We start from the raw sequence: 16,482 nt of genomic DNA, 5'->3' as shown, positions 1-16,482 counted from the left end.
TTGTTTTTAAAGCCTGTTGATTTTATTGGAATACTTTTCTCTCTCTCTCTTTTATGTGTGTGACATGAGAGAGGGCCTTTTCTACAGTGGCCCCCAGATTGTGGAATTCTCCCTCAAGGGGGCAATTTTAGTTGATGGAAGATCAAACAGTTCCTTAGAGTTGCCCCCTTTCACCGCCCCCCTCCATCCCAGCATTTTTGAACGATGAACCTGACAATTTCAGTTTCTTTCAATTTCTCACTTTGTCATTCTTGAGTCCTCCACCTCGGTTTGCAAGGTGTATTCTTAAAAAGTCCTTGTGAAAATCCATCAGGATCTTAGATGTGTGTTTCCATGCTATTGTCCATAACACGTGCATTTTTGCAAAGCGATTTCCATGAATGCAGTGCGTTTTCACTAGTACAGTGGTACCTTGGTTCTCAAACATAATCCGTCCGACTCCCAAAACGGTTCGAAAACCAAGGCGCGGCTTCCGATTGGCTGCAGGAGCTTCCTGCACTCAATTGGAAGTCGAGGAAGTTGCGTCGGACGTTCGGCTTCCGAAAAACATTCACAAACTGGCACACTCACTTCCGGGTTTGTGGCATTCGGGAGCTGATTTTGTTCGACAACTAAGTCATTCGGGAACCAAGGTATCACTGTAATACATTTTAACACATCACTGGCCTGGCATATATGTGCATTTTTGCACACGTCGAAGAAACGCGTTGCAAAATTCAGAGAAGTGCAAATGTCAAAAGATGGTTGTGGTTTTGTTCTCGGGTGGTTTCCTAGAGCCATAGAAGGGTGGGGTTGGAAGGGAACCCCCCTCCCAAATAAATTAGTCCAACCCCCTGCAGTGCATAGCTAAAGAATTCCTGACATATGGTCATCTAACATCTGTTTAAAAAGCTCTAAGGAGGGAGAGCCCCCCCACTTTTCTGAGGGGGCCCGTTCCACTTTCAAATAGCTCTTTCCGCTGGAAAATTCTTTCTAATGTACAGTCGGAATCTCCTTTCATGGAATTTGAATCCGTTGGTTCCAGTGGCGTAGCGTGGGGGGTGCAGGGGGGGCCGGCCGCACTGGGCGCAACATCTGGGGGTTAGGGTTAGGGGGCGCAAATCCACGGGTTAGGGGGCGCAAATTACTTGCCTTGCCCCAGGTGCTGACAACCCACGCTACACCACTGGTTGGTTCAGGCCCTACCTCCCAAAGCAAGCAGAGAGTGTGAAATAGATAGGTTCACCTTCAAATGTGAATTTAATCCAATTTCTCCCCCGCAATTCTATCCTAGGGAATCTCCCACCCAGCTTATTGTGGCCCCGGGCTATCACTGGGAAAGTTCTGCAGCCAACCTCCTCCATTTATCAGCATTGCGTGACTGCACTCAAAACAGCCAGCTCCAAGAACCGCATATGCGATCGGGCGCTCTGCATAAATAAGTAAAGGCAAGTGTTTTCTGGGCCCCTCACTTTGCAGAGAATTGCTGTTTATCAAGGGAGAAGCAACTTAGCAAAGGAGGTTGCAGGCATCCACTCCTCGCCCCATTTCTGGATTTTTATGCAAGCGAACGTAGCATCTTCTAATGCACGCTCCATCGTGGCTCTCGGGGGAGGAAATATGAAAAAGCAGGCATAAATTCTTTATGGCGTACAGGAAACCGAGGCTCCGAAAGACACAGTGCTGGCCCAATGTTTACTTTCTTGTCATAGGCCTCAGCTCACCCCGGGCGAAGCACTCTCTGTTGAATTTCTGTCTGCTGCGCAGCTGTTCAAAGCCAGAGGGCAATTTCAGCAGCCGGGGCTCCAGCCTGACCCGTAAGCTGCTGTGTCCTTTGATGGGTCACGGGGAACAGATTGGCCGTGCTTCCTTGTTTAGTGGTCTGGCTAAGGCACTCTGTGCATGCTTAGAGGCACCCTTCACAAATTTCCTGGCTGAATCTGGCCAGGATCAGCAGTTTATAAAACGAGACGTGGTGCAAGAGAGAGTGAGAAAAGAGTTTTCTTCCTGTGTCCTGCAGCACAAGAATCTAATTAATTAATGCTAAGCCATTGTTTCTACCACTTAGTAGGTTTATTTCCCCTATTGACAACCCCTGATGGTGCCTATAGGGTGCTCTCTCTCTCTCCCAGCCCCCCATCTCCCGTCTGGGTCCTGATCCCAATATGGTTTGCTTGGCACATCTCCTCTGAGATCACTGCCTGCCTCCGGAACAAAGGCATGTGCTCTTGCCAAATGCCAGGAAATGGGATTGCCAACATTTGCTGGCCAATATCGATAATCTCTCCACTAAATTAAATTTCACTCTGTTTTTGTTTTATGTTGCATGCATTATTTCGCAGAATCAGGGACCCTCGAGGATCATCTAATGTTTGAAGTTTTATTCTGTTTTTAGTGTTCTGTTGAGAGCCACCTGGAGTGGCTGGGGAAACCCAAGCCAGATGGGTGGGGTATAAATATTATTATTATTATTATTATTATTATTATTATTATTATTAAGCTGAACCTGTCACAATGCAAGAATCACGGCTAAGGAATCCCTGACCGATGACCTGTTTAAAGATCTCCACTGAAGCAGAGCTGCTGGCTGTAATTGGCTTTGAGTTAACTTTTTGCAAAAAAGAAAGCAAGCCGACGAATGGTTCTAATCAATAAGAAAAATATGAACATTCACCGCTGCGAAAACAGGCGCCGACCGTCTCCTGTTTTTCTAGACTTTCGCGAGAGATTAGAAGAGGAGAGAAGAAGGAGGGGGAAAGAAGAGAGCCCAGTTTTTTGGGGGGAGACAAGCTGTGTTCAAGAGAGCTGGTTTATTAAAGGAGATGGGAGTCACAGTCGCAGGCTTATCGGGGTGAGGATCTGTGAGGGGGGGCAGGAGGAAGATGGGGAACAGCTGAGAACGTCTGGATGGAATGCAGTTCCCGCTGCCGTCCTGAGTCGTGGGTGGAGGCCCAAGGCCAGAGGCGAAGTGCGCTCTCTCTCTCTCTCTTTCTTTCTTTCTTTCCTTCTTTCCTTCTCATTCTCTCTCTTCCCCACCGGAAGAGGCAGAGGGGAGGGTGGGAGGGCGCCTACAGGACCGAGGGCTGGAAGACAAAGGTGTGGGAAAAGAGAAACAGGCACCTGCGCAGAGAAAGAGGGGAGGGCAAGAAAGGAAGAACCTGTGAGCCCAGGTGAGCGCATGTCTGCGCGCATGTCTCAAAAAAGGGGGCCCACGTTATAGCCGCCCCCTCCAGGGGGCAGGTCCAGATTTCAGGGAGTCTTCAACTGGAGGGGACATACAGTAGGCCCCCTTTTCCATGGGTGCCCTCCTGCCTGCGGACACCATTCTGCGCCCCCTCCCCAGCGCTTCGTTCTGAAGCATTGTGGGAAAATACGCTGCCCCGCTTCCACCAGCGGCCATGATTGCCCATTGCTTGCGCCCATTGCTTGCGCCAGAGGCATCATGTATGCAAATAGAAACGGGATGACGAAACAGCCCACCCATCTCTAGAACTTGCCTTCCGTCTGGCGTTCCAGTTGTCCACCAACTGATAGCGGTCCACAATTCAAAGGCAGCCATCTTGGGACGTACCTGCCATTTTGCCACTGCCAAAGACCCTCTGATTTTGATTGATCAGGTTGATCACCCACCCTTCTTCGAAGGAGAGATGGTGCGGCGTAACGGATCGAGTAACGGGTTCAAATCTCCCCTCAGCCACAATCATAGCTGTCAACGTTTCCCTTTTTTAAAGGGAAATTCCCTTATTCCGAATAGGATTCCTCGCAAGAGAAGGGAAAAGTTGACAGCTATGGCCACAACCCTCACTGGGTGTGGCCTTGGGCCAGTCACCATCTCTTTAGCCTGACCTACCTCACAGGGTTGTTGTGGAGATAAAATGGGGAGGAGGAAAACCATGTGCATACCTTGAGATCCTTGGAAGAGATCGTAAAGGTAAAGGTAAAGGTAAAGGTAAAGGTAAAGGTAAAGGGACCCCTGACCATTAGGTCCAGTCGTGACCGACTCTGGGGTTGCGGCGCTCATCTCGCTTTATTGGCCGAGGGAGCCGGTGTACAGCTTGACTAAGCCGCTTCTGGCGAACCAGAACAGTGCACGGAAACGCCGTTTACCTTCCCGCCGGAGAGGTACCTATTTATCTACTTGCACTTTGACGTGCTTTCGAACTGCTAGGTTGGCAGGAGCAGGGACCGAGCAGCGGGAGCTCACCCCGTCGCGGGGATTCAAACCGCCGACCTTCTGATCAGCAAACCCTAGGCTCTGTGGTTTAACCCACAGTGCCACCCGCGTCCCTTATAATATAAATGTAAATGTAATATAAATGTAATAAATAAAATAAATGAGCTTGTGTAGTTGCTGCCTCATTCTTCACTCACTACAACCCTGTGAGGTAGCGTTCCTGGCTATGGGGGGGGGGGAATTTGAACCCAGGACACACCCACACACACTCCACTTGTTGAAATTCAAGCGCTGGGGCCCATTTTGACATTTCACCGGATCTCATCTCTCAGCCCATCTGTCTCCTTCCTCCTGTCAACACCCTCCCACTCTCCCATCAATCTCCATCTTTCCCATGTCTCCGTTATCTCCATCTGCTTCCTGCCCCCACACACCCCCTTTCGTGAAACTCACATTAAGGTGCTGGACAGACCATGCCCATGGGGGGATAGGTGCGTGTGGGCCTCACTGGGGCAGGGGAGAAGAGGACCTCTGTGTTGCTGGGGCGATGCCTTTGCTGCCATAGTATTCCACCACCTGTTTGGGGACCTCAGCCAGAACACACTTGGCCAGAGCGTTGGGTGGAGCCTAGACAAGGAAAAAAGTATATTTAAAAATGCAATCAAACCAACAATCTGTGCCTTGCTAGATAGGGCACACGACAGGGGCTGAAGCTCACAGAGTTTTCCTGCAAGTTTGCTGCAGAGAGCAAAGTAGAGGTTATATTTTCTGAGAATCTGGAAAAATAATCTCTCAAAGGACCTGTTGATGGCATTTTACCTTTGTACTGTGGAGAGTGTATTAACTTACGATCTGTGTGTGCGGTTTGGGAGCTGCACGGTCAGGGAAAAAACAATGCTGTTTTGTAAAGACTACGGAGAGAATAATCGGGTGCACTCTTCCCACCTTGGAGCAAATCTATGCTTCCAGGTGCCATAAGAAAGCTGCAGAGATAGCGCAGGATAGTGCGCACCCCGGAAATGATCTCTTTCAGCTTCTGCCTTCTGGAAGAAGGGACAGGGTTATAAAGACTAGGACTAGCCACCTGAGAAACAATTTTTATCCAAATGCGATTTTGGTTTTAAACGCAGTGTAAGGTAGTCTCTGTGGGAGTATATTGTATTTAATTATGGGGTATCAGAGTTTTTAGGGGGTTAACCAGGCTGGGATAGCTGGGATAGCAGGCTTGTTGGTTTTTCAATGTCTGATGTACATTTTTTCGATTTCGTTGTTTTGTATGGGACAATGACAATAAAGATTATCGTATCGTATTGAATCGTATTGAGAGACACTCCCACTGAGCCCTGACAGGCAGAGGGCATAGCTAAATATTTCCTCTCATCCTCTCTTTTTCGTCTCTTCACCCCCCAAGTCAGAAATGAGGGAACATCAGCTAGGTCCGAGCTTCACCCTTTTAAGCTAGACCGAAGGATGTCTTTGTAACTGAATCAACATTTTAAGCCGCCTGAGCAAAGCTGCTGCAGCTGTTACTCTTCAACAAGCATTCCGAGTGAGTTAATGTCATTTTTACCTTTTGCAAGGTTCTCTCTGCGATTATTGTTTTAAGGGGGAGAAAAGGGGGAAATAGCAGGAGAATCCAGTCTGCCTTAAAGCATCCTGGATTGTTCAACTAAAAAGCAAAGACTAGCCTGTCTAAGCTTCTCTTTAAGCTGCAAAGGGATTCACTCTGATTTCTTTTTTTTTGGTTAGGAATTACAAATTTGGTAGATCAGGGAAATGCTGTGGATGTAGTGTACCTTGATTTTGGTAAGGCTTTTGAGAAAGCCTCCCGTGATTCTAGGAACTTGAAAACGTGACGAAGGAAGGAAAATCTCTAATAAATATCATAGAATCTATTCCAGGCTTCCTCAACCTCGGCCCTCCAGATGTTTTGAGACTACAATTCCTATCATCCCTGACCACTGGTCCTGCTAGCTAGGGATCATGGGAGTTGCAGGCCAAAAACATCTGGAGGACCGAAGTTGAGGAAGCCTGATCTAGTCCAACTCTCTGAAATGCAGGAAACTAAACCATTCATTGGCCACCCAACCTCTGCTTAAAAACTTCCAAGAAGGAGATTCCACAATCTCCCAAGGGTGACCGTTCCACTGTCAAACGGCTTTTACTCTCAGAAAGTGCTTCCTGATGTTTATTCCCAATCTCCTTTCTTATAACTTTGATCCATTGTTTCGGGTCCTACCCTCTGGAGCAGTAGAAAACAAGCTTGCTCCATTTCCCATCTTCCATATTTGAAGATGGCCATTGTACCTCCTTTCAGACCCCCCTTCTCCAGGCTAAATAGATATACTCTCCTAGCCTCTATTTGCATCCCAACAAAAGGGGCGCAAAAACTACGTTTGAATGCCGGAGGGGGGAAGAGAGCATATGGTCCATGCCCTGTGGAATGCCATCCCACCAGATGTCAAAGAGATAAACAACTACCTGACATTCAGAAGACATCTGAAGGCAGCCCTGTTCAGGGAAGTTTTTAATGTGTGACATTTTAGTGTATTTTTCATCTTTGTTGGAAGCCGCCCAGAGTGGCTGGGGAAACCCAGCCAGATGGGCGGGGTACAAGTAATAAATTATTATTATTATTATTATTATTATTATTATTATTATTATTATAGTACAGCCCGAGCAATAGACGGTGGCTGTCACAAGCATCCCATTTGGGAAAGCAAAAATGACCATCTCTCTCTCTCTTTCTCTCTTGACTTTTTCAGAGTCTGCAAGCAGAAAGCGTTTGCTCGATGGCTCTTGATGGCTGGTGGTTACTAGCCGTTGAGCAGACCCTGCCTGCTTAGCTGGGGGATGAAGGAAACAGGACAGGAGACTCAGGCGTGGACAGCGCCAGAGAGCGGATTTGTTTTTGCAGGCTTTGAGGGTGCTTCAAACCCTGTTGGTTTTGGAGGATACAACGCATAGGATTAAACTTTGGAACTCACTTCCACAGGAGGCGACGACGGCTACCAGCCTGGATGGCTTTAAAAGGAAAATTAGCCAAATATATTGAGAGGGCTACTAGCCACAATGGCTATGCTCTTGTAGTGGTCAGGTGCGATTACTATGAGGAATTATGTAATATGGAGCAAGCCATTGTGTCAGCAATGAAAGCATGGTGTTGCCTGGGTTTGATTCATTGACAATAATTTCTGACCAAATCCCACAAGCCTCTGCATCTCTGCCCATTTTCTCTACTGTCCATTTTCTTTCTCTCTGCCTGACAGGCACGTATAAGCATTCTGAAACACAGGCCAGTTGCTTCACCGGGCATCCTCAGTACATAAAGATAGTAGGTTACTTTGACGTAGTTTGTTAATCTTTAGATAGATCTTAAGGGCCAGGAAGAGAGTTCACAAGGTAAACACTGCCATCCTTCGTCTCCTGTTTACTCTTGTTTATGAGCTCCGGGTTTGCTGGATGCATTCCTCCTTTTATTCCTATTTTATTTATTCTCAACTACATATGCATGCTCAAGTAGGAAATAGTTTCTTTGTAGTTAAAAGAATTTCTTCTGATCTGACTTTGTCCCACGTGGTTTTTTTTTTAAATGCTCAGAGGAAATCTGATTAGTTCTTACGAACACTGTGTAAAAAGTTCTTTTGTGAATAAAACGACCTGGGCCGAGGGGTGGAGAGAGAATTATTATTGGCACCTCCTCCCAGAGTCTTGCTGGTCACTGTGCGAACAGGGTGCTGGCCTAGATGGACCACTGGCCTGATCCAGTAGACTTTTCTTTGTTCCTGGGACTGGGGCCACACCCAGCAGCTGGGGGTGTGCTCAGTAACTAGTAGTGACTGAAAGCCTCTTTCAAAGCTATCTAGCTTTGGTGACAGTCACTGCCTCTTGTGGCAGTGAGTTCCATAGTTTAACCACGCAAAGAAGGACCTCTTTTTATATCTGCGTCCTGAAGTCTCTGGGGAGGCTCCCTCACCTTCTTGAATTCACGGAGCGGCACGAACTGGACGATGTCGCGGACGGCCCGGCCCTCGTCGGACTCCAGCATCCCGCGGTCCCCATTGAGCTCTCGCATGTCGGAGAAGTCGGCGTTGCCGATGCCCACAATGATGATGGAGAGGGGAAGGCGGGAGGCCCGGACCACGGCGTCACACGCCTCGGGCATGTCACTCACCACTCCGTCCGTCAGAATCAGCAGCACACGGTACTTCTGCGGAGAGGGAGAGGCGGCGGGGTTAGACCCAGGCCCAAACTCAGCCAGAGCCTCCCTGGGCTCCTTTCCTCTGCTCCAAATACAGTGGTATCTCGGGTTAAGAACTTAAATCATTCCAGAGGTCCGTTCTTAACCTAAAACTGTTCTTAACCTGAGGTACCACTTTAGCTAATGGGGCCTCCTGCTGCCACTGCACCATCTGTTCTCATCCTGAAGCAAAGTTCTTAACCCGAGGTACTATTTCTGGGTTAGCAGAATACAGTGGTGCCTCGCAAGACGAAAATAATCCGTTCCGTGAGTCTCTTCGTCTAGCGGTTTTTTCGTCTTGCGAAGCATCCCTATTAGCGGATTAGCGGCTAAGCGGCTTAGTGGCTTAGAAAAAAAGGGGGGGGAGGGAAAAAACTCGCAAGACTCACAAGACTTTTTTGTCTTGCGAAGCAAGCCCATAGGGAAATTCGTCTTGCGAAGAGCCTCGAAACACGGAAAACCCTTTCATCTAGCGGGTTTTTCGTCTTGCGAGGCATTCGTCTTGCGGGGCACCACTGTATTTAACCTGAAGCGTTTGTAACCTGAAGCGTCTGTAACCTGAGGTACCACTGTAAAGGTAACGGTAAAGGACCCCTGGACAGTTAAGTCCAGTCAAAGGTGACTATGGGGTTGCGGCGCTTAACTCGCTTTCGGGCCGAGGGAGCCGGCATTTGTCCACATACAGCTTTCTGGGTCATGTGGCCAGCAGGACTAAACCACTTCTGGCACAACGGGACACTGTGACAGAAACCAGAGCGCACGGAAACGCCGCTTACCTTCCCGCCGCAGTGGTACCTATTTATCTACTTGCACTGGCGTGCTTTCGTACTGCTAGGTTGGCAGGAGCTGGGACAGAGCAATGGGAGCTCACCCCGTCGTGGGGATTTGAACCAATGACCTTCCAATTGGCAAATCCAAGAGGCTCAGTGGTTTAGACCACAGCGCTACCTGCGTCCAAATGTTCCTGCCCCAATGTGCCCCCCCGGCGCATCTTCACGTACCGTTGGCAGCCCTGTTTTCTCCTCCTCAGCTGCAGGAGCCGCCACCTTGTTGATGATGGGGGCGACGTTGGTTGGTCCATAGAGCTGGATCTGGGGCAGGCAGCGTTTGTAGGCCTCAATCACGCCGGCGATCCCTGTGGGGGACGAATGGACAGGAAATGAAGGAGCTCAGGTGACAGAAATGCTTCCTTACCACGAATGTGAGAACGGCCTGCTGGATCAAGTCAATGGCCACCTAGTCCAGAATCCTGTTCTCATAGTGGCCAAACAGTGTTCAAAATTAACCAGGCACCAAGCGCATTATGCATTTGGCGCAGGTCCAGACCCTCCAAGTGTCCCTATTTTCCAAGGACAGTCTGTATTTACAGAAGCCGTCCTGGGTTCTGATTTGATCCTGGAATGTCCCGCTTTTCCTTAGGATGTCCCTGAGCCTGGCTTCAGCTGGGGAGGGCGTGATATAAATAAAATTTATTATTATTATTATTATTTTCATCGAAGAAAATTACCGTATTTTTCCTTCTATAACACGCAGATTTTTTCTCCTAAAAAGGAAGGGGAAATGTCTGTGCGTGTTATTGAGCGAATGTGTGGTCCCTGGAGCCAATTGGTGCTAGGGGAGGCAAAAAAAAGCAGGCAAAAATCAAACCGCGCGTCTCCTAGAAGGGAAACTTGAAAAGAGGAAGCGGCTGCTTTCCGGCATTCTGCCTCAGGGTCTTACTGCCCACCCACCTCTGTTTCTTTGCTGTGTTTGCTCAAACGGAACAAAGAGCAGGGAAAGCCCCTCCCCTCCAGGCAAGCAGAGGGGAAAGCTGAAAACATGCAGGAGGGAGAGAGAGAGAGAGAGAGAGAGAGAGAGCTGGCTGGCTTGGGTGGGTAGGTGAGGGAAAACTTTTGCCTTCCTTTCCTCCCTACCCCTCTCCTGCATTCTTAGCCAGCTGCTTCTCTGCACACCCCTCTCCTGCTCCTTGTCCCTTCTGTGTTTTTCTTCCCTCCCCACTTAAAATGTGGTTAAAAAGCATGGATCCACATGGATCCTAAGGATCTTTGCATTGGGTCAGCCCAAATTCACCATCAGATCACATAGCATGTCCATGGCTACAGCCTGCCCCCAAAAATCACACACCCACTGTTGCCTGGGGCTGCAATGGTGCAAAAACGTGGTTAAAAAGCATGGATCTACATGGATCCTCAGGATCTTTGCATTGGGTCAGCCCAAATTCACCATCTGATCACATAACATGTCCATGGCTACAGCCTGCCCCCCAAAAACCACACACCCACTGTTGCCTGGGGCTGCAATGGTGCAAAAACGTGGTTAAAAAGCATGGATCTACATGGATCCTCAGGATCTTTGCATTGGGTCAGCCCAAATTCACCATCAGATCACATAGCATGTCCATGGTTATAGCCTGCCCCCCAAAAATCACGCACCCACTGTTGCCTGGGGCTGCAATGGTGCAAAAACGTGGTTACAAAACATGGATCCACATGGATCCTCAGGATCTTTGCATTGGGTCAGCCCAAATTCACCATCAGAGCACATAGCATGTCCATGGCTACAGCCTGTCCCCCCAAAATCACGCACCCACTGTTGCCTGGGGCTGCAATGGTGCAAAAACGTGGTTACAAAGCATGGATCCACAGGGATTCTCAGGATTTTTGCATTGGGTCACCCCAAATTCACCATCAGATCACATGTCTGTGGCCACAGCATGAAGCACAAAAATGATACATCCACTGTTTCATTCAGAATGTTTTTTCCCTTGTTTTCCTCCTCTAAAAACGATGTGCGTGTTATGGTCAGGTGCGTGTTATAGAGCGAAAAATACGGTAAAGGCAGTTATCTGACCCCCGAGCCAAGGAGATATGTGACTTTACAAACTTTAGACGACATCTGAAGGCAGCTCTGTAGAGGGAAGTTTCTTTTAATGTTTAATTATGTTTTTTATATATGTTGGAAGCCACCCAGAGTCAGATGGGCGGGCGTCAGGCTGGAAAACGATGGCCTATCCTCACCCAAGTTTTTGCAACAGAGGCTCTGTACACATGTTATGTTTAAAAGACTTCCCACAAAGGACCTGGGAACAGTAGTTTGTTAAGGGGTGCTGAGATTTGTAGCTCCGTAAGGGAAATTTGTAGTGGTTGCGATTTAAATGTGTGGTGTGTTTACAGCTCATGTCTGGACTGCATCCCTGTTTTTATTCCTTAAGGCCTCTGGAGCTATCTTCCTCTCCAGTGTCATTCATTCCTTCACACACGCCGATCCCTCAAAAGCCCCAGGTTTTCAGTCTCAACCTCTGCCCTAAAATATCCCCCTGTTGAGAAAGGCTCTAAATCATCGGCCTTTCCTAAACGCATCTGATCTTCGTACTTTCACATTCCGGGTTGTCCGGCTCAAAGTTGATGGCGAAATCGTGAGACACCTAGGAAAAGACAAAGGAGGAGAAAAAGGTCACCAAGCGAGAACAAAAGAGGATGGATGACTCACCGCCAGCCCCGTCTAATCTGACCCCAGAGTCCCCCGGGGTTTACCTCAAAGTCTGGAGGAATCCGTGCGCCGAAGCCAAACGCCGGGAACTGCTTGTCGCTGGAAGAGAAAAATCTGGGTCACCGAGGAACAAGGGGCACGGCTTCCTGCCCGCGTGCAGAGCGCAAAGGGTACCTGTCATAGTCCTGGCAGATTTCGCCCACGGAGGACAAGGTCTTCAGGTATTCGTTGGGCTCCTTCGGGTTGATGAAGTGCAGGGAGTGTTCGCTGCGGGGGTCTCCGTTGGAGGCTGTGAAGTCGATGGCCACCTGGGCGAGCGAGAAAGCAGAGCGGGGGGCACCGGGGTTATGGTGTCCTCTTGACAAAATCCGGGGTCGCACCCCCGTTTCGCCAACGAGCTCGCCGGGGGAGGCTTGAGACTGTCACTCCCTAACCTGCAATTTCCCTCACGTTACTTGATCAGAGAACAGCGCCCCAAAATCCGGAAAAGTGCAAAGAGTGCAACGTTGTCGATTTGTGCAGCTCGGCTGCCGTGTAAACAGGCACACAGACCCTGCGCTCTGGTGAACATTGTGCATGAAGATACACACACTGCACACTCATTGAACGTAACTTGTGAAGGAACGTGCCTTACACCAAGGTAGATCTTCCCTGAGTTGTTCACCCCCTCCTGGCCCTCCTGAGGACTTTTGCCCACTAATTCTCTTTTTCTTTTCTTTTCTTTTCTCCCCCCCCTTTTTTAACACTATAAACACATTTATATACAGTGGTATCTCAGGTTAAGTACTTAATTCGTTCCGGAGGTCCGTACTTAACCTGAAACTGTTCTTAACCTGAAGCACCACTTTAGCTAATGGGGCCTCCTGCTGCCGCCTCGCCACCAGAGCACGATTTCTGTTCTTATCCTGAAGCAAAGTTCTTAACCTGAAGCCCTATTTCTGGGTTAGCGGAGTCTATAACCTGAAGCGTATGTAACCTGAGGTACCACTGTACATGTTTTCCAAAATGCAAACAAACAAACAAAAAAAGACAAAAGGAAAAAAAATACTTTTCATAAACAATAATATTACCAAAGTCATAATTCTCTTTTTCTTACCGTGAAGGAAATTTGTAAACCACCCATGATGTAATCCAGGAAGGTGTGAACTTTCTCCATCTGCAAAGGGAAAAGGGAGGAAAGGAATATTGTCAGCCATTTTCAAATTCCCCCAATTTCTGGTGGCTCCCCACTCACACCCCTGAGATTTGGTCAGCCTTTGAAAATATGAAATTCACTGCATGTATGACGTTAAAGGAAAATATTATGAAAATGGTATATAGATGGTATATTACCCCGGTTAAGCTTGCAAAAATGTTTAAAACATGTAACAAGTGCTGGAAATGTAAAGAAAAGGAAGGATCTTTTTTCCATATGTGGTGGGAATGTAAGAAGGTTAAGGGTTTCTGGGAAATGATATATAACGAGTTGAAGAAGATGTTCAAATACACATTTGTAAAGAAACCATAATAATAATAATAATAATAATAATAATAATAATAATAATAATAATAATTTATTATTTATACCCTGCCCATCTGGCTGGTCCTACCCAGCCACTCTGGGCGGCTTACATAAAACCAGAAGCCTTTTTGCTAGGAATTACAGGAAGAGAGATTAATAGAAGTGATTACAAACTTTTTCAATATGCAGTGACTGCGGCAAGAATTTTAATGGCCTAAAAATGGAAACAAGAGGAATTACCGGTAACGACAGTGGAAGAGTGGAGAATGAAACTTATGGACTATGCAGAATTGGACAAAATGACTGGGAAAATTAGATACCAGAAAGATCACAAGTTCACTGAGGACTGGAGAAAGTTTACGATTTATCTGGAAAATATATGTGATGAACAGACAACGCTAGTCGGTTTCAAAGAGGCTTTGTGATGTTAAAGGGTATTGTAAAAAGAAAAAGAGATGAAAGGATATTATTAACTGGCAATATATTACAAAGGAAATGCGTAACAAATATAAAATATGAGGATTGATGGAGGAGCTGGTGGAAGTCAAAAAATTGGAAATTGGAGAATATGGTTATGTTGATTAATTTGTAAAAGAAAAAATTGTAAAAAAAAGTAATAAAAAAAAAAGAGAGAGAGATTTGGTCAGCCTTCCCTAGGGACTCAGTGTGGCAGATCCCACCCTGTGGAACTCCCTGCCAGTAGAAGTTTTGCAGGAACTATCCTTGCCTTCTTTCAGGCGTCTTATGAAAAATATATTGTTTAGATGGGAGTGATGGAACCCCAAAGGTCCAGCTCCCTTGCCCTGGTGGATGAAGCAATCCCCGGTTCTGCACTGAGGCTCCAGCAGCTGCCCACCCAAACAATACCCAGCAACTTGACTCATCTGTTCCTGAAAACAGAACCAACATTTTAGGAAGAGGGCAAGGTTTGCAATTGCTGAGGTTCTCAAGAGCATCACCAAAGGCTTTTATCGCTTTGCACTAATTAAGCGCTTCCCAGCTTAAGAACTTCAAAGGCAATTGCCTGGTTTTTGGGGGGGAGTTGTTTTCGAACGCTCAGTATTCCCTAGACCACATCCTCTGCATGCAAAAATTGGTTGAGTGGAGGCGACCAAGAATGGGTCTGATGGTAAAGAACAGGGGTCAGCGAACGTTTTCAGCAGGGGGCCGGTCCACTGTCCCTCAGACCTTGTGGGGGGCCAGACTATATATTTTTTGGGGGGGAGGGGAATGAACGAATTCCTATGCCCCACAAATAACCCAGAGATGCATTTTAAACAAAAGGACACATTCTACTCATGTAAAAACATGCTGATTCCCGGACCGTCTGTGGGCCAGATTGAGAAGGCGATTGGGCCGGATCCAGCCCCCGGGCCTTAGTTTGCCTACCCATGGTAAAGAAGGTGGTTTCTATGTTAAATTGTGTTAAATCTTGTGGTTTTTGTTGTATGTGTTTTTTGTGGTTGTTGTTTGTATTGAAAAAATGATTAATTTTTTTTTTTTTAAAGGTGGTTTCTACATGTCTTGTAGAGGGAAGTGAGGGGCAGATGGGGCTCGTCCACCTGGAAAGGGAGCCCACCTAGGAGAAGGAAAACTCTGGTCCTAAACCTCCACTGTTTTGTGGGATATCTACGGATGAAAGGGCTAAGGAGTAAACCCTACTCAGATCCGAAATGGAGTCCCTAAGATGGTTGGATGGAGCCTTGTTTGCCTCCTTCCGGCAACTCCTGCAGCCAAGCTGGTGCCAAACGTCTTGCTCTGTTTTCTGTTGGACCACATCAGCCAAGCCGAGAGTAGGGGGTCTTGTTGCCTTGGCAACCCAGGACCTCCAGACACACTGCCCAGGCTTGTGCCCCAAGGAAGCCACTTTGGTGCTGCAACGCAGCAGCTTGGCTTCACCCCCAGAGGCGCACTCCATTGTCTCTCAGGGCAGGCAACAATTCCCTAGATTGTCTGTGTGATACGATAATGACGACTTCCGGACCGCCGACTTACCTTGCACTGAGCGAGGACGATATACCCAGAGTTCTTATAATGCTTTTTCTTTTCTTGATATTTCTGGTTAATACATTCCCATTTCACCTGCCAGGAGAGAAGGGATACAGGGTTTTCTGAGCACCACGTGATATCTGAAGGCAGCCCTCTTTAGGGAAGCTTTTAATGTTTAACAGACTACTGTATTTTAATACTTTGTTGGAAGCCGCCTAGAGTGGCTAGGGAAACCCAGCCAGATGGGTGGGGTATAAATAAATTATTATTATTATTATTATTATTATTATTATTATTACACAGACCACCAGAGTCAACGGAGAGCCTTGCTGGATCTATCCAGGGGCTCACAGAGGCCACCGCTCTGCTCCTCGAGCTGGCGAAGCAGGCAGAATATTATAATAATAATAATAACAACAACAACAACAACAACAATAATTTTTTTTTATAATAATATTTATTAAATTTTTGTATAACCAATAAAAAACATACATAATAACAAAATATTTTCCATTATCCACATTTCATTCTCAACTTTGGACTTCCTCACATCTCTTGTTCCTGCTTTCTAAACATAGATTTTACCAGCAAATTATTAACTTAATTTAATTCATATAATATAATTTTCCAATATTTAATGTCTCAAATTTTGGGATTTAACATACTCTTATTGAAGCTTAATCATAAAATATTACTTATCCAAAATTTATCTTTTCATCTACCAATTAAATTTAAATTTATATTCTTTATAACTAGTTTGTTGGAGCCGTGTTTTTGCTAATCTTACATCTTTCTTAACATTCATACAATTTACAATATTTTTGTAGATAGTCCTTAAATTTCTTATTTATACCCTGCCCATCTGGCTGAGTCTCCCCAGCCACTCTGGGCGGCTCCCAACCAAATGTAGAATAATGTAGAATAATGCAGGAATCCTGCCCACAGCCGTTCCCAGGTGGGCTCGAACCGCCAGCCTTCTGGTTAACAGCCAGACGCATTGACCCATTGTGCCAAAGGAGGGAACAGATGCTTCTGGCGCGCTCCCAAACAGGGCACCTGGGCCAGAGCGGGGAAACTTCTCTGCCCAAGAACGGCAGAGGCGCTTGCCAG

The 16,482-nt window shown here is 47.0% G+C and overlaps 1 protein-coding gene and 1 long non-coding RNA gene across 2 annotated transcripts in view; one reads left to right on the top strand and one right to left on the bottom strand.

The window, feature by feature from the left end:
• LOC307202364 overlaps positions 1-5,435 on the top strand; it is a 237,422-nt gene extending 231,987 nt beyond the window's left edge. The window contains exon 3 of the long non-coding RNA XR_013832852.1: positions 5,290-5,435. This is a non-coding gene — a long non-coding RNA (uncharacterized lncRNA). The remainder of the gene's footprint in view (positions 1-5,289) is intronic.
• The window catches only part of CPNE6 (copine 6), a 35,776-nt gene continuing 22,064 nt past the window's right edge, over positions 2,771-16,482 (bottom strand). Inside the window, exons 9-17 of the mRNA XM_079951943.1 lie at positions 15,379-15,465; positions 12,979-13,038; positions 12,057-12,190; positions 11,927-11,981; positions 11,766-11,817; positions 9,395-9,528; positions 8,130-8,363; positions 4,607-4,780; positions 2,771-3,099 (exon numbers count right to left, since the gene is read on the bottom strand). Coding sequence (XP_079808069.1) covers positions 4,658-4,780; positions 8,130-8,363; positions 9,395-9,528; positions 11,766-11,817; positions 11,927-11,981; positions 12,057-12,190; positions 12,979-13,038; positions 15,379-15,465 — 879 coding nt within the window. The 3' untranslated portion in view covers positions 2,771-3,099; positions 4,607-4,657. The remainder of the gene's footprint in view (positions 3,100-4,606; positions 4,781-8,129; positions 8,364-9,394; positions 9,529-11,765; positions 11,818-11,926; positions 11,982-12,056; positions 12,191-12,978; positions 13,039-15,378; positions 15,466-16,482) is intronic.

This window comes from Podarcis cretensis (genome assembly GCF_951804945.1).
Source record: "Podarcis cretensis genome assembly, chromosome: 13".
In the NCBI taxonomy this organism is placed as follows: Eukaryota; Metazoa; Chordata; class Lepidosauria; order Squamata; family Lacertidae; genus Podarcis; species Podarcis cretensis.
The sequence above is the reverse complement of the archived record's forward strand: the minus strand, read 5'-3'. Positions and strand labels throughout refer to the sequence as shown.